This window comes from Buteo buteo, chromosome 3, assembly GCF_964188355.1.
Source record: "Buteo buteo chromosome 3, bButBut1.hap1.1, whole genome shotgun sequence".
NCBI lineage: Eukaryota > Metazoa > Chordata > Aves > Accipitriformes > Accipitridae > Buteo > Buteo buteo.
The window spans coordinates 56,461,504-56,483,913 of NC_134173.1; the positions used below are offsets into that span (position 1 = coordinate 56,461,504).

General features: G+C 38.7%; 1 protein-coding gene across 1 annotated transcript in view; it reads left to right on the forward strand.

Annotated features, from left to right (window-relative positions):
* The first annotated feature begins 37 nt into the window (after positions 1 to 37).
* DCAF13 (DDB1 and CUL4 associated factor 13) overlaps positions 38 to 22,410 on the forward strand; it is a 30,298-nt gene continuing 7,925 nt past the window's right edge. The window contains exons 1-9 of the mRNA XM_075023748.1: positions 38 to 185; positions 2,749 to 2,948; positions 4,223 to 4,330; positions 6,090 to 6,179; positions 7,087 to 7,242; positions 7,947 to 8,024; positions 12,016 to 12,098; positions 14,054 to 14,218; positions 17,551 to 17,686. Coding sequence (XP_074879849.1) covers positions 116 to 185; positions 2,749 to 2,948; positions 4,223 to 4,330; positions 6,090 to 6,179; positions 7,087 to 7,242; positions 7,947 to 8,024; positions 12,016 to 12,098; positions 14,054 to 14,218; positions 17,551 to 17,686 — 1,086 coding nt within the window. The 5' untranslated portion in view covers positions 38 to 115. The remainder of the gene's footprint in view (positions 186 to 2,748; positions 2,949 to 4,222; positions 4,331 to 6,089; positions 6,180 to 7,086; positions 7,243 to 7,946; positions 8,025 to 12,015; positions 12,099 to 14,053; positions 14,219 to 17,550; positions 17,687 to 22,410) is intronic.

Below are 22,410 nucleotides of genomic sequence, written 5' to 3' on the forward strand. Positions count from 1 at the left end.
GGCCGCGGCGGAGCAGCGTCGCGCGAGAACTGCCCGCCCGGCGCATCCGGTCACGTGTGCGTGCGCGGCGGGGAGGGAGGCGCGTTTCCCGGCGGCGTGCGCGGAGGAGGCGAGGATGCGGGTCAAGGTGCTGAGCCGCAACCCCGACGACTACCTCCGCGAGACCAAGCTGGACCTGCAGCGCGGTGAGCGGGGCAGCCGGCCCGGGGTCAGCTCCGCTGGCCCGGGAGGACCGAGGGCGGTGGCGGGGAGGGAGGGAGGAAGGAAGGAAGGGAAGGCGCTCGGGCGTCCGCCGGCCCCGCCGCTGAGCTGCCCCCGGGGGAGGGTGCCAGCCCGCTGCCAGCCGCCCAGCCCCCGGCGGGCGGTGGTCTTCCCGCCGCCGGGCTCGGCCGGTCGGCGGAACGGGCGGTAACGCTCGCCGTGTGCGTGCGCCCGGCCGGCCCGGCCAGCCCCGCTCGTGGCGCGGCGGGGCCGTGACCTGCCGTGAGGCGCCGGCGGCGGTGCGGCCTGCCCCGCCGGCTTCTGCCCCGCCGGCGTGCGGTTGCCGTCCGCCGAGAAGCACGCTCGCTGCCCCGCCACGGCTGCTGGAACGTGGGCGCTGGGGCTGCCAGAGCGTGGCCTGGAAACGCCGTTAGAGCCGGAGTGCGGAGTTGGGGGGGTTAGTCACCGCTCCGGTACTCCGAGATTACTCTTAGTATTACGTGGGTTACTCTTAGCAGCCTCTTGCGCTTGCTACTGTTTCTTTCCTGGTTCATCTCATCCAGCTTCTTGTGTACCCCTTACTATAACTGGCAAAAATTGTGTGGATTTTACACGTTTTTAGATGCAGCAGCTGTAGCCTGGCAGGTGAGATGATGACTTTCCATGCTCTGCTCTGCTCAGCCTCCGTAGAATTGATCTTACACAGTCGTGCAGTCCCACCTCAGTAACATGATAGAAATGAGGTTTAGCTTCTACCTAGTGTCAGAAATAAAGTTTGTAAGATGGCCACCCTTTGTCAGAAAGAGCAGGAATAAAACTCTGGGTGTCTTGGATGCATTAAACTACTTTGAGAAGGGCAATAGACCTGTATTATTTTAAATTGCGTATGCTTCGTTATTTGATTGAGATAGAGGTAGGTGGCTATGTTGTGCAAGGTAGCATCATAAGTTAGTTAATAGTGGTTATATACTTACAACATGGAAAAATATTACCGAAGTTATCCACTGGGACAGTAGCTGAATATTTCTTAATTTTCTAAGTGGGATTTGTGTGTAAACTGTTAAATCAAATTCTCTGTCATATTACAGAGTCATACCCAACTCCATCAGAGATTTTTGAGGTTTTGATGTGCATCAAATAGTCTTTGGAAACCAGCAGACTGAACTAGCGTATGGATTCCTAATGAGTGATCCGTTGTGAGTTGCACTACTGACTTTTCAACCTTTTTGTGTGAAACAGAATGAGAGAGACAAAAACCAGAAGCACAATGTCAATATCCACTGTCTTTCTGAATTTATTCTAGGGTATATCTATGCAGGTGGATGAAGAGACACTCTTGCTTGAAGTTTGTTGGATGTAAACACTTCTGTATGGGAAACCAGATAGCATTAGCAGAGGACCAAGCTAATTAAACTAACGTTAGTCTCATTTCTGAGCTGGGACTGGCTTGCAGCTGACTAAACATGAAGAGAGCTAGGTTGCCTCTCTTTATGCATGTCCATGGAGCTGTGTCCTTTCTGTGTATGTTAGAGTTTAGTGGTAGGAGGTTGGTATTGTGGGGTGGGTTTTTTTTGCTTTGTGGTGGTTGTGTTTTGGGCTTCTTTTTAAATAATATTTCCAAGATACCTGTGCTGGTTGACAGCCGGCTGAATGTGAGCCAGGGGTGTACCCAAGTGGCCAAGAAGGCTAATGGCATCCTGGCTTGTATCAGAAATAGCATGGCCAGCAGGAGCAGGGAGGTGATTGTTCCCCTGTACTGGGCACTGGTGAGGCTGCACCTCGAGTGCTGTGTTCAGTTTTGGGCCCCTCACTACAGGACAGACATTGAGTCGCTGGAGCGTGTTCAGAGGAGGGCAACCAAGTTGGTGAGGGGCCTGGAGCACAAGTCTTATGAGGAGTGGCTGAGGGAGCTGGGGCTGTTTAGTCTGGAGAAAAGGAGGCTGAGGGGAGACCTTATCGCTCTCTACAACTACCTGAAAGGGGGCTGTAGCCAGGTGGGTACTGGTCTCTTCTGTCAGGTGGCTGGAGATAGGATGAGAGGAAATGGCCTCAAGTTGTGCCAGGGGCGGTTTAGATTGGACATTAGGAAAAGTTTCTTCACCGAAAGGGTTGTCAGGCACTGGAACAGGCTGTGCGGGGAAGTGGTTGAGTCACCATCCCTGGAGGTATTCAAAAAGCCCGTAGGCAAGGCACTTCAGGACATGGTTTAGTGGGCATGGTTGATGGTTGGACTCGATCTTAAAGGTCTTTTCCAACCTAAATGATTCTATGATTCTAACTTCCAGTTTGTTGTGTACATTCATATCCTTGAAAAGGACATAAAATAATTTCAGAGTTATTTCAGACTTTATTAACTTTGAGCTTGTTAAGTGAACATAGTAATGATCCCACGGACCAATTTCAAAACAATAGGAATGGCAAAAATCTTAGTGTTGCAGGAAATTCTCCCGTGGCAGGGAAATCAAAGAGAAGAGCTTGTACATTCAGCTTACCTTGAGCTACACTACATACTGTGGGTTTCTAATGTGTGTGTTACTCTTACTGCAGTTCCAAGAAACTATGACCCTGCATTGCATCCATTTGAGGTTCCACGAGAGTACACAAGAGCTCTGAATGCAACAAAGCTAGAACGTGTATTTGCAAAACCCTTTCTTAGCTCGCTTGATGGCCACAGAGATGGAGTTAATTGCATGGCCAAACATCCAAAGAGTTTGTCTACGGTGCTGTCTGGAGCTTGTGATGGAGAGGTAAGCTGCAGTTACAAACCACAACAAATGAGGTACCTTTCTTCCTTCTTTTCTTTTTTCTTTCTCTATTTTCTTTTTTCTTTTTCTTTTTTTAATGCGCCCTGCTTACCTTTCTTTTGTGTCTTTGTTCAGTATGATACCCTGTCTTCTCTCAGAAGGTGCAACTTACCCAGTTTGGAGCAGTGTTTCTCAAAGTGCAGGTTATAATCTCCCAGAACACAAAGGGAGCAGCTTTCAGCTGTGAGCAGGGGGCATGACATTCAGTTCCTTAGGATGGAGCACTGAATGTTAATATTTACAGTCCATAGTGACTGCTTTTTGCTGCCCATGCAATCCCCCTCCTCCCCTTGAAGAGGTTAAATTGCTGCAGATGAAGAAAATTACATGAAGTCAGATGAGCTAGGGGGAAGGGGCACACAACCAAAAACTTTTTGGAATAATAATTTATATTGCCTAAAAAATGCTAACCCTGTATTTGTTTGATTATTTTACAGAAGTGTTACAAATAGCAAGCAAGGGCACTTTAATTGGAGTCAGTTGCAGAAAAAGACTGCCTGTCTTTTCTGTCTTCTCTGTCCTCTCTCACCCTTGTATTGTTCATTTGATAGTACTGGTATATTTTGAAGTTGTCTTCTGGGTAGCTGGTTGCTTCCTGCTTTTTATAGAAGATGCGTATGTCATGCAGTAGTGTGAGGGAGATTAACTTTTTCAGAAAGGAGGGGGATAAATTTATATGAAACATTGGCCAGATTTCTTATCCACTGAAAGAATGAGTAAAGTACTGGGTACTATAAATATATACAAATATAAAAACTGACCTCTGTTTCTTTGTGTTTTAAATGGGCCCAAATGCTTTGAAACCGAAACCTCTGAGAGGTGGACATCTGTATAAAATGTAGCTCAGCAACTGGACTGGAAACATTCTGTTGGTTCCAAAGGCTATTTCCTTGTGCTTTTCTCTTTAGGGGGGTATTTTTTGCTAAAATTGTTGCTGCTGGCAAGGATTCTAGTTCAAAAATAGGGGAATGCAAAAATACAGTTAGTATACAGCTTGAGTGGGGGGAAGGGGTAAGAAGGAAAGACTTGCACTTTTAAAATTTTTTTTCAAGATGGGAATAATTGAGTAGTTTTAACATTATAAAATCTGACCAGTGTTCAAGCCAGCTGTGCTATTTCATTACAACATATGTGATCTTTTGTACTTGAATTATGAACTGCAGTTGTGGGCTGTAGAAAACTTAAGTAACAACAGAATACTTTTCTGTTTTTAACAGGTTAAAATTTGGAACTTGACCAAACGACAGTGTATTCGTACTATACAAGCCCATGAAGGCTTTGTTCGAGGCATGTGTGCTCGTTTCTGTGGTACATCATTCTTTACTGTAAGTATAATGTGTCTCCCTAGTACAGTGTAGCAGTAGAGTGCCTGTTCACCATCTGTTTTCCAGTGAGCAACTTACTCTCTGCCATACAATATTTAAATATTGTATGAATACATTTATTAAATTTGTCAGTGAACCTGACAGTTCTATTTCTGATGAAATTGTTTTTGATGCTGCGATATGGATGTTATTCAAGACTATGGAATGGATAAATACCAGAAAATTGCTAATGAATGGTCATGTAATTAAAACTTGAATAAACTAGTTTTCATTAAAATAGTAGATAGATTATGTTCATTGAAAGATCTACAAACACTTAAAGTAACCATTTGCATATACTATGATTAAAGGTAAGCTGATTAAGTCAAGATGGTTCCATGGTAATTAAGCTTTATTAACTTGTGTCAACCATAACTGATTCAGTTCCATGTAAACTGTCTGGAAATAGTATGTCCTCCTGTTTGCATTGAAACAATTCTAAGATGATACAATAAAAAGACTTGGTTTTGAAGAATAGTGTCCTGCGGTTTTGCTTCTTTTGAGCTGTGCATAGAAGAGCTATTTTTGCTACTATATATTTATCTTTTCTGAAGTACGTACCAGGTCATGAGGACAGTAGTTAGGATGTAGGGGAAGTCATAGCAAAAAATTCTAAGTGACTCCAAATTAGAATCCCCTTTTGACAAACACTCTGCCTGAAAATTGAGAGAGAGGAAGAAGAAACAGTAGTAGTGCTGTCAGGAGAGGAAGTTAAACTTGTATAGCTAACATTTTTTTGGCCAGTGTGCCTGATCCAGGTCACTGCACAGCCACACAAAAGCGTTTGCTGGCATAGTGCAAGAGGTAGCATGATGTTAGGAACAGGTGTCTGGAGCAACTGAGGTGGAAAGTGCCTTTTAACTGTTTACATGCTTATCAAAACGACTTCCAGAAAATAATTTGCAGTTTAAGGTGCTGTTTGATTAAGAATCACAAAATGTAGCCTAAAAAACCAGTCATCATTCCAGCTCACCTTTTTCCCATTTGACCCTGGAAGTATCTCTTTTGAAAACTGGAGAAGATTCGTGGATTGAGATAAGGACAGTTGAATAGGTGAAGGAAAGCTGGTGGTGGAAGCAGTGACAAATGGGAAGTCGGTCACCTCCTTTCACAAGCAGACAGATCCCCAGACAGTCTGTGAACAGCATCCACTTTGGAAGCCAGCCCTCGCCACCCCTTTCTTCTTCCGCTACCCCAGTTTTTATTGCTGAGCGTGATGTTATATGGTATGGAATACTCCTTTGGCCAATTCATGTTATCTGTCGCACCTGTTTCCCCTCCCAGTCTATTGCCCACACCTAGCCTGTTTGCTGATGGGGCGGGCAGGGATGATGACTGACAGAGTGGGGGAGGCAAGAATGCCTTGATACCGTACTGTTCAGCAGCAGCCAAGACATTGGTGCCTTATCAGCGCTGTTCTAGCCACAAATCCAAAACACGGTGCCATATGGACTGCTATGAAGAATGTTAACTCCATTCCAGGCAGACGATGTACATGTACCTTCTCAGCTTCTAGTGAAATATTATGACAAGGAGAATTAATCTTCAGCTTAGCGTTATAAAAGGAAACAGTGAATAGGCAGAAGAGCACTTTACTTCTGTGTATGTCATAGATCATTCTCTTTTGAAAGGCTGCCTGTACTTAACTGCAAAGCGTATCTAGTAAAATAAACAGAATATATTTATGTAAAACTGTACCTGCTTTCTCCAATATTTCTAGGTTGGCGATGACAAAACTGTGAAGCAGTGGAAAATGGAGAGCCCGGAATATGGAGAAGAGGAGGAGCCTATTCATACAATTCTTGGAAAGGTAGTAAATCTAAGTTTTGATTTTCCCACATCTCTTCTTTTGTATTAAGTTTGAACCAATTATTATCTAGCTTTTACAAAGAGATAAATAGTTTGTTATCATGTTATCATAATGGGTTGTAAGGTGATGGCATCAAATTTTATAATGGCACTTTTAAAGTATCTTCAAGTTTTTGTTACATTTATTTTACATGTAACTGGAAAGGAATAACTCAAATGCCATCAGAGACTACTTAGCTCTGTCTCTGCTAATAATCCCTTTCCTGCGAACTGGTCAGATCGTTCTGTAGTCTCTTTCTCTTCAGACGTGCGTTGTCAGTGCTTAGTCTGCATTAAATAACTTTTCTTGCCAATACCTTGCAGCCATTCAATACAAAATTTTAACCTCATGTGTTTCTTTTTGACCAAAGCAGACTAAAAATGTATACTTCAGCACTTTCAATTTATGATAAGCTTATTTTAAGAACAACATTAAATGCTTTTTGTAAATAGATTGAAACTCTTTAATTATTGTAATGTCTGTGGAATCTGTTGTGGTCCACATAAAAAATTTGTAGTTGCACCCTTAAAATTTCCATTTGCTTTAAAGTCAGCCAGGACTTTGTAAATGGGCTTCTAATGCTGACTCCATTGTAAATTAACAAGAAATGCACGTATGCACATTAGGTGAGTACACAGAAAGCTAGTCTATTGTGTAAGGGTACATCCCATAAGACTTAGTTTCTGGTAGCAGTGGTGACTTGGTTTTCAGTAGTATAAATGGATAAAAACATGGCAGGCTCGATATGCAATGATTTGTTGATCTTTTTTGTAACAATATACTTGCATATTTGTGTATACAATTGGTTTTGTAAATTGTTTTGTGGGTGTTTTTTGTTGTTTTTGTTTGTTTGTTTTTTCTTTTAAAGACAGTGTATACAGGAATTGATCACCACTGGAAGGAAGCTGTTTTTGCCACCTGTGGCCATCAAGTGGACATTTGGGATGAGCAAAGGACAAGTCCCATGTGTTCTCTGACATGGGGTTTTGATAGCATAAGCAGTGTAAAATTTAATCCTATTGAGGTAATGTTTCTGTTATATATTGGAAATCAATATTTTTCTTGAGCAGTATAAGGTCTAAACTCTATTAACACTGTCTGTAATGGCTTGTTCCAAATTTAGATTTTGATATGTGTTTTAACATAATATTTAGGGGTGTGTATATATATTTTTATAGCTATATTGCTTTGCAGTGTAGTACCTTATATTTTCATCTTTTTATTTTTTTTTTTTTATCTCTGTTAGTCAGGGAGAGGAGAAAGAAACGTAGTGTGGTCTCTCTTCTGCCCACAGCAATACATACCTTAATCAGACAATGTAGCAGTTATGTGACTGTGGAGCTCTCATCTGTTCCAGTATTGTACTCCCTGTCACCAAGACTTCTCCCCCTCTCCATGGCAAAACAATTGCATTTGATCTTCTACAGCAGTTCCTATATACCTCTTGGCTGGGCTGTGTTCGCATACAAAGTGTTTATGAGGAATTGCTTGTTACTTTTGAAGTAGAGAGGACTGGGTGATTCTGAATCTTATGCGGGAAGTTATTTAAAATGTTTGTGCTGAGTAATTAGCTGCACAGAAAGAACGATGAATGTACTTCCGTGTCTGAAAAAAGAACTATTTGACTACCAGCTTTGACTAAATAGCTTAGATATCCAATGTAAGCTGTTAACCATACTCTAGAAGTGTTTAGAAGACCATACATGGCTTTTTTTTTTTTTTTTTTAGACATACCTTTTGGGAAGCTGTGCTTCTGACAGAAATATTGTACTATATGATATGAGAAAATCAACTCCGTTAAAGAAGGTAAACTTTTTCTTTTTAACAGATGCTTTGGCACTAGTAATCATACTGAATATGTAAATAGTCTGAAGAGTCTGTAAACTGTTGATGACAATAGAGAAAGGGAAGCTCTGAACTGTGAGTTCACCGAGTTTTCAGCGTGTAATTTTCAGTCTTTTAACTGAGTTTGAATTAATGTTGGGATTTAAACCTCGAAGAGTTAGAAGAGTCCTTTTCTGCATTTAAATGGGCTGTTGCGCTCACACTTTTGTAATTCTTGGTGAAGTGCCTGACCTGACAGCAATTTCACAATAAGAACTTTATGTTCCTATATTGCATTCTGTCTGTGTATATGTGATTATTTTTTTTTTCTCCTCCTCCTTCCCAGAAGGAAACAAGGTAACTTCTAAGGCATTTCCTTTCCACCATTGGCGAGCCTTGGTCTGCATTTGAAAAGGTGTTTTTCTTTTGTGTGGAGATGAACCTTCCACTATGCACCTAGTATAAACATTCATAAATCCTTTCCAGTGGAATCAAAATTGTATTTGTATGTGGAATTTACCAATGACATGAAGATTCCTATTTATCTTTAAGAGAATGTATGTATGTATTTAAAACAAGAAGCCCGTCATTCATATGCAGATATTAACCTTGGTCAAGTTCAGTAGTTTTGAGCCCCGAAACTATCTTAACAATTTTCTTCTTGAAATACAATATTCTGGCTTGTGAATATACAGTCACTATCCTTCTGGTATGTTGTGTACTGTCTGCAAAGACACTGGTCTGATATACCGTAGAACACTATAATGGTACTTAGTTATAAAATATGAATGTTGTTGGCATAACAGTATTTCTTTCTCTCCCTGTGCCCCAACAATTTTTAATGAAGTTTCATTTGGGCCACTGAGGCAGTGCTTATAAAAAGGTGCCAGTGATGCCAATTGGAGACTTGAATGTCAAAACAAACACAGTCAGTGCTGTAGGTCTGCGGTTACAGGTTAAAAGGATGTAGTTTGAGCCTTTGTGAATTAAGTTCAAATCTAACAGAATTTTACATATGTATTATATGCTAAATATATAAAAGTATACATACATGTGCATTTATACACATGTGTGCACATATGTGTATATGTGTATCTCCTGTAGTAAGCAGCATGCTTAGGTGTATTTCCTGCTATAGGAGTAAAACACTGCTGAATACTTCCTTGCATCTGTGGATACAGTACTGGCTTTCCTGCTGGGATAGGGTTGATCCTCCTGGGGAGATGCAGGATGAATGTCCGTTTCTGCATTGAGACCTAAGAGCTCTGTAACTCCCAGAAGAAGGGTGCTGCTTTTTAGAGGTACCTTACCTGTGTATGGGCACTGGCTTCTAGCACTGCTGTGTTCCTGGTGTTTGGTCAGCAAAGCAGCTCACACACTGCCCTGAGTTTGGAACTCAGTGGGAGTCCCTTCCTTAATGGAAATAGGAGTACAACTTTCCACATCATGAAGCAGTAGCTCTCTTGCCCCTTTGTCCTCTCTGTGAGGTTTGAAGTCTTAAGTTTCAAAGAGGGACAGATAAGATGGTGAGATGCTGCCTAAGTGCAGAATAAGAACTAGTCTAAAAAAGCTGGGAAAAGATGAAGGGAAGCACTCCTGTTGCATGCCAAGATGGGGATATTTTAATAGAAGTTGGTACACTTTAAAAGTCATTCTTGTGCAACCTGTGGGATCACAGGAAAGCTTAGGGTGTTTTAAAGATAGACTTAGCATTTCAACAGCTGACAGGAACTGTGTTGTCAATTGCTTGTAACATTCTTAGCTGTTCACCTCAACCAAATACCTTGTTGGTAGTAAAGGAGGACAGATTAATTATTTGGGTGATCTGTTTTTTGTGCTAGAGTAATCTCAAAATCTGCAGGCTGACACTTTTTGTAAGCAAATGCTCACAGTTAAAATAAACCAACCAAGATAGCCAAGTCTTCAGGGACTTCACAACTTAGACTTGTCTTAATGAGGACTTTTTCTTATGAAATGACTAAGTGTATCTACAGTTGATTAAAAAATAGTGTAAGAAGATGGCTCTTCTACAGGTTTAGATAGTTCTGAAATGCCATTATTAACATATTTACAGCAACTTAAATCACTTCCAGCCCAGGTTGCCTTATATGGTTGGTTACTGAATATAATACTAGGACTCTACAGAGAAGCCTTTTCTTAGGCAGTATTTTAATTCCAAATGCCACTGCTGAGATAAACTGAATGCTTGTAGATTTGGGTGGAAAAAATAGTGAAGCAAGATACAGAACCTAGACTTTGACCAAACCTGACCCCTTTTGAAAAAGAGCTGGATTTTTCAGCAATATTAGGAGTTATTTTGTGTGATGATTTCAAATATTTATTATACATATAATGTGCTAACACTAATCTTATACTCATTTTGCAGTGGCTGAAAAACTTGGACAGGGAAGAATAAAGAATCCTCCTTAATTATTAGCTTCCCAGATATGTGCAAGGTTTATAACTAGAACAATACTGAAATCTGAACAAATTCTAGTTGTGACATTACTGTAAACGTAGGGCCTTTCAGTGGCCTATCCTTTCAGTAAAGTAATTTTTAAAGCAGAGATCACTTTCGACATCTGATGATTACATTCAGTTCTGGATGCATGTAGTTTCTGAAAATGAGCAGTATTTTGCAGCACAGACTTCATGTTGAACAGGATAATGTCACCTCGGAAATGAGGAATTACGGAGAATGAGAATCATGAGAATATGCACACACTCATAAACTCACAGTCTTTTTTGGGGGTGGGTTCAGTAGAGGTCAGCACTATTAACTTGCTTTGAGATGTAATTGTACAACTATATTTTGTTATATGTATGTAAATTTATGGTGTTTGATATAGTAAGCTGAGAACAAAAATGAGTTTGGAGTACCATAGCGTTAAACACACAAATTTCAGGATTTTCAAGTAGGATTATGGCTGGCCTGGAGCATTGTGGAAAATCCTGTTTAGAGTTGTTCAGTTTGTTAATAAGTTGCTCTGCAATTATACATCTACTTTGTGTCAGGCGTACTCTATGGGATTTATTTTTAAATACAGTGGTTGAAAGCTCCTCCAAGACTCGGCAGAAGTCAAAGCCGTTCTGCGGTACGGAGTGTCAGGTGCCCTCCTCCCTGCCTCCCCTTCTCCCACCGGGGCCCAGCTGTTACTGCCACAGCCCTCCTCCAAGGTGGAGGCATCCAACGTATAGCTTCTTAATGCTTCTTGTCTAGTCGACTGTTAGCAAAGTAGAAGGGTCTTATTAGACTGTCATCAGCTGCCTTCCTCCCACTTCAAGGCAAACTGGCCTCTTTGCAACCATATGCTTACTAGCAGCAAGCGTGTCTTATGTACATGTAGCAAATGATTCACTGCCAATACAGTGACAGTGGTGAGTAGATTACAACACGGTAGTTTCTACCTACATTGCTTGGCACTTCAACAAGAAACGGCAACTGTCCTGGAGAATTCATGAACTGCAATTTCAGAGATAAAATAACAAAGGGATAGTAATAACTGGGAGAACATAAAAATGTTATAATGGCTTTGCAAATGCTGGTTCACAGTGTCAATTAATGACTATATCCCTTGAAATAACCATTTAATTAGCCATGTTTATAGATTACTTAACTAAAGGTTCCTGCAAATATGATGGAGAAATGAAATTTTTCAGAAGTTCCAGGTTTACATGTTGACTGCTAACATGTTTACATGTTAAATGACCACTTAGAAGAATTTGCTTCTAAGATGACTTACAGAGGAGAATTTAATTGCTGTGTAGCATAAAGCAGTGAGCATATGATGTGGAACAGGAAGTTCTTGAATTCCAATTCTAACACTGCTAAGGAAACATTCTGTCATGTCACTATTTCTCTGCCATAATTCTGTATCTAGAAAGCACTTGTCTCCAGTGATATAGGAAGTTTTGAACTATAGCAAGTATTTTACTGCCTATAACAAGGTAGCTATGTGTAAATATCTTCCAGGTTATCTTGAATATGAGGACAAATACACTGTGTTGGAACCCAATGGAAGCCTTCGTTTTTACTGCAGCAAATGAAGATTACAAGTAAGTGTGACCTTGCTTTTTGATAATCCTGCTCATGTTATGTTTTTAATCTGTATCTTGGTGATTTATCACCATGCTAAAATAAATTTTTAAAAAAGTACTTAAGCTCTGAATTTGAATCACTTAAGTAATAACCTAGAGAATTATAGGCTTGCTGATTAAAAAAAAAGAGAATTGATAGTAAACTGCCTCTTTCTCTGTATTTCAGTACCTGGGGGGGGAAGCAGTGTAACTTAGAAAAAATGCAGCTGAACCAATGCAAGTGTAACTTGCAATGGGACCTGGAAAATAAGTACTATTTGTCCAGTCTGAGGCAATATAAGTGTTTATTTTCTTGCTAGCTCTTGTGAAGCTTGTTATATTGTACTGATCAGCTATTTTGATGAGAACATTTCTTTAAAAAAAAAAATAAAATTAATCTTTTGTGAAACAGTTCCAGTCTGCAATACTTATCCTTTCAATGTCTCAGAGGAGTTCTTACTTTTGAACAATACTATTCATGTGAACAGCTAATCTGATATTGAAAAAGCTGTGTCTTCAAAACTAGGCCACTGCAAAATGTGCTTCATATCCTTTTTTCCAGGAAGTCAGTGATCTATTGTTAGATCACTGTTTTCTTCTGGAACATAGGAATTTTATCACTTGTCTTAAGGCTGTTTTTCCAAGGAAATGGAATCTGGCCCAGACCTTGAAAGTAGGCATTGTACCTAATGTATTCCTTTTCACCTATTTTGATTATGGTATGGTAAGGCTACCAGGCTACCTAATCTGTTTGTTTATGTGTCTTTTGTTTGTTTGTTTGTTTTTTCCTTCTTCCTCTTGCTAAACTAAAAATGGTAGCTGTTACTGTCAGGGCCAACTGTCATCTTGAAACTAAAGCAATTCATATAAGTGCAAAGGCAAATACATATATCAACAACGCACATGCGAGCGTTAGCTGATTATAGGGAGTAGCGGTTTTGAATATGATGCTAGCATACTTTTTCTTGGGGAATTTAGAAGGAAAAAGCAATAGTTGCCAGTAAACTATTGAATAAGAGACATTGAATTAATTCCAGTTATGCATTCATCTGCAGCAAGGAGGGTGAGCAATCTGCTAAATTACAAATTTTTAATATAGCAGTTCTACTAAATAGTATGCCTTGAGCAGGTTTCATTAAATGCTTTGTCTGTAAAGCACCCTTGCTTATTGGCACTAGGCAAATTAATGATCTCAGTTTTCATGCCTTGCTATGTATCACTGGGCTTGGTGATTCAAAGGGAGTACAGGTAGACCTCATGTGAGCTTTTAAGTGCTTAAGAGCAAACCAGCTGCGGCTCAGCAGCTGTATGTTTATTTTTAATGTAATGCTTTTCTACAGGTAGTGTGCTCTTCTGAACTAGTAACTCCATGTATTGAAGGACCAAGCTTTCCTTGGACTTCTGCATTGTCTGGCCTAAAGACAATTAGGCGGTAGGAAAGGGTGCCAACCAAATGGGAACTTGACTGTAGACACTGAGTTACTAGGAGTTCCCAATATGAGAATATCTAGAAACCTTGCAGAGTTGATAGGCTTGTCGTAATGATTCAGAGGTGGTTGTCCAAGTTCAGGTTATATACTTGTATCTGCAGATGGAGTAAATGAGGACAGTGTGGTGGTTGGAGAACTAGGTTTGGTCAGTGACCCATGAACAGATGATGAAGGGAATAGTGGAGACTATCTGTTCTTTGACAGTGAGCAAGAAACCTAGGTATGATCCAATAACTTAAGCTTCTGATTAATAAACTTTTTTCAGGCCCTAAACAATACATCATTCTTTCTTTTCATGTGTTACGAGCAGTTTTAGAGTTCCCTCTGCAATATGGATCTATCTTTAAGTGTGGTTTATGTATGATTAAAGTAGCTGTTCAGCAAAAATGTATTATTTACTTAGGAGTTGTTAAGATATTAAGCTGTGGTGTATTTATTTTAAAGCCTATATACTTTTGATATGCGCTATCTTGAATCACCTGTGACGGTGCATATGGATCATGTGTCTGCTGTTCTTGATGTGGATTATTCGCCCACTGGGAAAGAATTTGTCTCTGCCAGCTTTGATAAGTCTGTCCGCATTTTTCCTGTAGACAAAGGTCACAGCAGGTGAGTGATTTTACACCTTTCTCTCTTGCTGTCATTCGCTCCAGTGACCTCCCTCCCTAGTCCTCAAAATTCTTAATTCATTCATTAACCATTTTCATTGGGGCATTCACTTCCTGTGAATATTCAAATCTTACTCTGTATGTAACTTGAAGTTGACAGGTCATGTAGTTGACAGATAATTCTGGAGTGTGTATTAGAGTAGAACTTCTACTTAATGGATAGCAGTACTTAAGCAGTTTTGGATTTAAATTAGTGTGGATTATTGTTCTTGGGTGTACTCATATGTATTTTACTAAGATGAATCCCATCTTATTTCCCTCTATGGACCTTTCATGTTTTTAGGTCACTTTGTACTGTATCTGTCACCACTTAAGTTTGCAGTGCCTTACAACATTGTAGCATTTGGTTTTCTAGGGACGGTCTTCATCCTATATGGATGATTGCTAAAGACGTTTCATGAAAAGCATTGTTGTATGAATTCCTGAGGATCAGTTTGGGACAATTTTGTGATCTGTTTCAGTACGCTTATTACCTTTTGTTCATATTTTGTTAACTAGGTTTTGATTCATGTGACAATGCTTTGAATACAATTCAGTTTGAATTAGTTTTTCATGTAAGATTTCATAAGGTAGTGTATTAAATATTTTGCTGAAGTTCAGATTGGATCTACTGTGTCTCCATTATTATTATTTTTTTTTCAGTTTGATGAAAATTGAAGCAAGTTATCAGATCTGTCTGGTATCATTTGTTCTTCATAAACCTGCTGTCATTATTCTCTGTTGTCAGTTCTTCCTCTTTTTTTATATATTCCTAACTTTATTTTACTCCTAGATGCCTTCCTCTCTCCGACCTCAGCCCCCAAAAAGTTGCTACTAGGTCAAGTTCTAGGTGGTTTTGGGGGGTGGAAATGTTGAAATATTGATTAGGGGCAGAGTATATTTTTATTATTGTTTGATGCAGTTATGTATGCATTATTCAACATAACTGTATGTTCCTATATTGCATTAAAGGTTGAGAGGGACTGTTTACATTTTCCTTTATATCTGATCTACAGGTAGTTTTAATTTTCTTCCTGTCTTGCAATAATATTTTAAATGTAATTAGGTATTGCAATTCCTTTGTGGGTTCGTTTTGGTTTTTTAATTCTTGTGTTATTAAACAATACGGTTAGCAGCTCCTGTGTTCTACAGATTTTTCCTTGCTATGGAATAGTAATGTTCACAAAAGTGGTGATATGCAAAGTTAAAGCACATCATTGAGGGGAAGTTTGCAGACCTCGTGATGCAACAGTAAAAGGCTTTATTCCACATTATAGCAGATTGCTGCTAAGGCCTGTGGAAGGAGTTTTCCTCTTTGTCCTCCCTTTTTTCCCCCCATCTGGTGGTGGCCGTAAATCTAGTGAGGAAGAGCCTTACAAATGAAGAACTAAGCCTCATGAAAGCTGACACTTAAAATTCTTTAGAAGCTGGGCTTTTTCAGAATTGCACAGTTGAAATTAATCCCATGCAATGGAGAAAAGTCTCCAAATGGAAGATCTGATCCCCCTCTGAAAATTGAGAGGGCAGTTAAAAGTATCTGTAAACAAGGATCCTGATGGTATTCCAGTTTTGCCTTTTGATGTCCCACCAGTCTGAAAAACTCCTAACTTCCATTGCTTTCTATTTTATTTTAAAATGAAAATTTAAATCAGGAAATTGATTAGCTGTAAGAAATAAGATGTATTATGAAGTTGAATAAATTTAGTAATATTTTGGTAAACAGAACTGGATGTCTGAATTTTTTAAATGACAGATCCAGGTTATTTGGCCATGTTTTGTGGTTTTGCTTTCCCTGAGAACAATATTTATAACTTGTGATGACAGCAACAGGAGAGGCAAAGGCTGAAAATTTAGAGTAAGGAAAGAAGTACTTAGTTCCCCAAAGGTGGGTGAAGAAAAGCTTTGCTATTGAGCCAACTAGTAAAATGAAACTAAACATAGAGATGCTTATGAAAATAAGTGTGTGCACATGTGCTATTAAACATCAATATCAGAAAAAAGCTGATGTGAGTATTAATGTTTTCTAAAGGTACTCATGCTCAGTCTTCCACATGGTTGTTCTTGTAGAGCATCACTTGAGTGTGAATTACAAGAGGTGGTTAAGCTTATTAAAGCTTATTTAAGGTGATATATTGATTACTTTTTGGTTTTCCCACAAATCCTCCAGCTCAACACCAGCCTAGTTTTTCCTGCGGCTTTTGAATAGGTGGTGTTCCCATATTTCCTTTCTGTTATTACTTGGATTTTACTTGTAAAAATAACTGGGTAGAAGAAAGAGAATGGTCTATAAGCTGCAGTGCATGACTGATATACCAAAGGAGGAGTATTAGTGGACAATAAGTAGGCCTTACTTACTCTTCACCTTTAGAATGCTAATAAATAATTAAAATTACCGGAAAACTCTACTTAGTCCTATATTTTTATAGAAGAAATAAAAGAATAGCTTTATGAATAATATTGTTCTGCTTGTTTGGTATGTACTTAATGAAGATTAGGTAAGAGTTTCATTTAAATATTGCTTTAAATGTAACATGTAGAAGCATTTTTCAACAGGTGCCAGCACTTGCTGAGCAGGAGTCTGATCTGCAGAAATTAAATGTAGTTTACACTTCATAGCCACACAGCTGTTTTGAATCCTTTTCTACTAACTGATGTTTCTTGTTGAGTTCTTGTTTGCAGGTCTAGAGACTTTTCTTTGAGTTTGTAGGGTTTTAAAATTTTTCTTAGGAGTCCTTTAGACAATGATAAGGAAGTCCATTTTTGGGGAAAGGAGAGAAATCACAATGAGGAGTAGCCAATCCATTGCCATGTCATAAATGGACAGCTGGAGGTGTTTGTTTACTGTTCTCGTTCATAATGGTGGTGCCAGATTCTTTGGCACCCATTCTTCTGCAGTCCAATTTTCTAATGCTTGACTGCTGTAACAGCATATTAATGAAAATTATTTTGGTAACAGTATACATACCATATTGTATACCCATGGCATGTTTTGCAAAACATTCTTTAGCTATTCTTTAGCTATTTACTGTTATTTCTATGAAAGCACTTACTTAAAAAGCATCTCATCCTAGGCGGTCCTTTATCAGTCTAACCATCACACTTTATTTGAATTTCTCTCCCTCTAGATTTAAGATCAGCACGGTGTTTAAAAAAAGTCAGATTTAAAAGAAAAACCCAAACAACAAAAAGTAAAAAATATATTCTGCCTTGAACAGAATGCTTTCTGCTATTTGAAAGTAATGTTGGTGGGAAAAGAGATGATAGATCATTTAAAAATGTTTCTTTTTGGTTTAGGGAGGTATATCATACAAAACGAATGCAGCACGTCATCACTGTAAAATGGACTTCAGATAACAAATATATTCTGTGTGGCTCAGATGAGATGAATATTCGTCTGTGGAAAGCTAATGCTTCTGAAAAACTGGGAGTGGTAAGACTTGCATTTTGCTTTTTGTTATCACAAGGCAAAAAGTTTGGGGTTTGTTGTTATTACAACTGGTTAGCCTATTCAACTTCTAAAAACTTGTTTGTAAAGGGAAAATACAAAATTGTAGTCTGACGTTTGTATTTAATTTGAAAACTGACATGCACGGTATAGCTCACTGCATTCACTGCAGCTTATAATAACAATAAAATTACATGCCTCATTGTTACTACACAAGGTGACTTTTTTTTGGTCTTGTTTAATGTTAACAATAATCATCAGTTCTAACTAAACTAAATTAGAGTTTTTTACCTGGGTGCTACAGGTGAGAATTCATCCCTTTGCACTAGAGAAAAAGCAATAAATTCTGGTTTGCCATATGTAGGTCATTCTACTGAAGCTCAGGATTATTACTTTTAAAAATTTTGACTGGCATACTATTGGTTCACATGCAGTTCATACTCTGATAAGTGTATGTGTTGTAAAATAGACCATTTGCACCAATGTGTAGGTGAGATTGTCATTAACCTATATAACTCTCAGATATTGAGTGGGCAAACTAGTGTGGTGTCTGAAGTCCATTTAATTCAATGTAAGCTAGTTTGGTTGAAGTGTTCCTAGTACAAACAGACATCAGTCTAATTAGATACATGTCTTTTCAGTTACCCTTGTTCAAATGTTTATGTATAGACAAAGCCAAAATATTCTATTACAGTTACCACTTGCATATATTCATCTGCACAGTTGTATTAAAGTATTGAATGACTTTGGAGAATGAATTTGACACTTTGGCTGCTGGGAGTAATCCCTTTATGTAGCTTTATATTGTTACGGTATTTTGGAGGTGCTTACATTGCTTTTTCTGAGCCCAACAGCATAGCTGTCAAATAATGCTTGGGGGAATTTCTACTTGATGTTGTGAAAGATTGAGGAGGGCTGAAAGGGAAGCTGTAATTCAGGGAAGAATATTGTACAGTTAAGGGGATGGATCTATTGCATAGTTATGTCTAGGGCTGCTTGTGGCTACCTGAAGCTCCATCAAGCAATAGTATCTGCGTAGAAGGGGAGTGGAGTGGAGCTGGGAGAGGTGGCAGGTGAATGGGAGTGGTAGGAGTACTTAGGGCTACAATGTGGGATGGGATAATCTGTGGACTGTTGCACACTGTGAAGCACTGGATATGGAGTAGCAGAGCTAAAACACCATATATATCTTTAGCCATGGCCCACCATAGGTATTTGGAAGTCGCTGTTATTTTTCTCATCTTTGCTATAGATAAAAAAACCCACAACTTTGTAGCTTGTACAGTATTTGCAAACTGCTATTTAAGTTTAATTTCTTTAAAGGAATAACTCTTCTTTTTTGTTGAGGGTGACTTTTTTCTGTTCTAATTGATTCTTGGAATTTGCCCATGTAGTGCTTCAGTCAAACATTTTAAGTATCAGTCCTATACTTGCTAATTCCAAGGACTCTGCAAAGCTCATTATAGACTCTACTTTTTGATGTAACTTTTATGTTGAATTTGCTTAGAAATTGTCGTGTTGGGCAGAAATATCACCTGTTTTCCTATTGTTGTAGCCATATGCTCATGGCAATGCCCTTTTCACCTTGTTTTACAATATTAACTGAAATTTTCTCTCTTTATTCACTATATTCTTAGTGAGAGAGCATGCTGTCTCTCTCTAAGATGCTGCTCTGTAACAGAATTGTCTGGTATTTTTGACATGCATCTTTACTCTGTGGCCTTTGTGTGAAGGACAAGTGGGTAAAAAGAGTGTCGAAAATACCGTTTTCATATAGAATGATTCCTAATGTTTTCAGGTATGAACAGAAAATTCACTCTATTGACTACTAGATGGCATTGGCTCCTTTTCTTATGAAAGAGTAAGGAAACTTGGCTGTGGGAAGTAATAGTCAAACCCAAAGAGTCCTGCATTGTAGAAATATTGCATACCAAAAGGACAACTTAGCTATTGTTTATGTGTTCAAAATGTAGAGTGGTAAATGACATTCTGCTCTTTTCTGTAGTATTTGCATCAGTGAAAACTGGCCATGGATGAGCCTAAAAAAGGCACTACCAATTATGATTATCAGGTATTGGGTATGTTCTCCGCATCAGTACTCTTGTGTTCTTGATCTGACAGTGAATCCTACGTAAAATAGCCTGTCCTTTTTTTTTTTCCCCTGTTTGTAAGTACAGTGTTGCTGCTTGACGTGCCTTCTGGAGGCTGCACATATGATTCAGTTCTGCTGTGGTGGGATCATACAAATACAGCTTTTGCAGCATGCAAGCATGTAAGGGTTTGTAAGCATTTCTGTCAAAGCTCTTTGGCTGTAGCTCCCAAGAGAACTACCTCAATAGCTAGCTGTAACACACAGGTCAAGTGGCATGTGGGGTTTTTTGTTTGATTTTTTTTTTTTGTTTGGGTTTTTTTTTGCATTGGGTTTTTTTGTTGTTTTGTTTTGTTTGGGTTTTTTTTACTATCAGAAATGAAAGTCACCCATCATGTAGAATACAAAACTTGTCATTCTATCTTAAAAAAACCCACCTTGCAACATCAAAAGACATCTTAAGAAAGCAAAATCTAGGAATACAGGAAGAACTTACAAGGGGCATAGTGAATTATGTAGAAAAACTGCTGTCATTTCACATGGATGATGCTAATGAACTTGTAAAGAATTATGCTGTAATAAGAAGAGATAATGTGTCACATCCTCATGTCTTGTGTGGAAATGTGTTCAAGCATGATGCTGTTGAAGCCTTGAATTTAGCAAGACAAAGAATTTGGGTATTAAGTTAGTAACTGTCTGAAGCTGCTGTAGTTTTGTTAAAAAATTTTTTTACAAGCACTATGAAATTTTATTTTTCAGATGTTTAGAGAATTATTCTTGCTAACAGGACTTAAGAGTGGAATCTTTATGGCTTATCATGTTCTTGGATATACCTTGGAAATGTTGCTTGGATTCAGGCAACTGTGCCAATCCTTGTTTGATCCAACCGGGTAGTTCCTGTGGTTCTTAACACTGCAACTGTTAATGGCTATTTATCAGGTTCCACTGTTTTTCTTTAGTACCTGCTTCTTCATTTTTAGAGGATTGGTGTTCTTATCTTCATAGACATATGCTTGCTCATTTTATAAATGTCCAGTTCCTCCATAGTCTGTGGCTATTTTTTGAACATTTTGAATATTCAAAGCTGAACATTCAGTAATTCTGTCAGAAGTGTCAGAATATGTCTTAAATGCTTAGTTGCTTGGTCTGCTATTTTTCTTTGCTGAGAAGATTTGATTGAATGACTCATCCAAAGGTCACTGTATTTCTGATATAATGCTAACATCTTGTAATACATTGTATTTTAAGATGGATATTTTTGGGGTGGGGGTGGATGGAGACCAGCGTCCTGAAAGAGAAAGAAAAATGGTAATCAACTATTTTTTTATTTTGGTGAGTACTTAGTCTTGTTTTTAGCGTTGCTGGATTCCAAGGAAGTTATAGTGAGTATATAGTACTTACGTTGTGACTGGTGAACATTTACCCAGTTGGAAAGTTGTACTTTCTGAACTGTGGCTACCCTAGCAGTCATCAGTTCTGACATGCATGTTTCTTTTGGTTTTTAATGTATTTGGCATCACACTCATTATTCAAAATCAGTGAAACATTAAAGTAAGAATAAAAGTCTCTGGAGGAGCCAGAGGCATGCTGTGTCTCCACTCCACTGACAATTAAGTCTGCATTGGTTTTATATAGGGGTAACAAAACCCAAATCTCTCTGTTGCAGCTACAGCAGAATTTGCTTTAAAATAATTTGCAATGTTTTGGGTTTTTAGTAAAAGTTGATTAAATAATAAATATTATTATTAACAGACCTAACAGATGTTATTTTTAAAGCAGTAAACATCTGGCTTTGCATGTCCAGAAGCAAAAGGCTCAGTTAAACAAGACTTTCAAGATACTCCATTCTGTTCAAATACATAAAATATGACATGTTAAGTATGTTTGAGGCTTCTGTACCTGTGTTCTTGGAGAGGTTTAGGATTTCTGAAAAGGTAAATGGTTTTGGCTGTTCAGGAAAAGAGGATGAATTTATGAATCTAATTAATACAAAGAGAGGGATAGATTGGGTTTTTTTAAATTGTAGTGAAAGCAATGAACCATCAGTAAAACTTCAGAAAGCTGTATTGTTCTTCAGTCTATTGACATGTTATAAAAAAATCTACACCTGCAGTTCTTAGAGTGTAAATGCTTAGTAATGTTACTTCTGTGAGTAACGGCTGCAAATTTTGGCTCTGTTAAATTTCCAAGGTAGTTAAGAACTAGAACAGAGCACTTTCTGCTTGGGAATGATTTGTGTTTCAGTAAGTGTAAAACTAGTGTCAGGAGTGAATGTAACAGTAGCGGAGCATAGGTTTGCTGCTTTCTTACAAGATGCAGAAATAACAGCTTTTTATTAAGGACTGAAAAAGATACGAGAAAGTGCAGTTTGTCATGGTTTAACCCCAGCCAGCAGCTAAGCACCATGCAGCTGCTCACTCACTCTTGCCCCCACCCCCAGTGGGATGGGGAGGAGAATAGAAAACAAGTAAAACTCATGGGTTGAGATAAGAACAGTTTAATAATTGAAATAAAATATAATAACGAAAAGGAAAATAACAGAAAGAGAATGAAATATAACCCAAGAAAGACAAGTGATGCACAATGTAATTGCTTGCCACTCACCAACCGATGCCCAGTT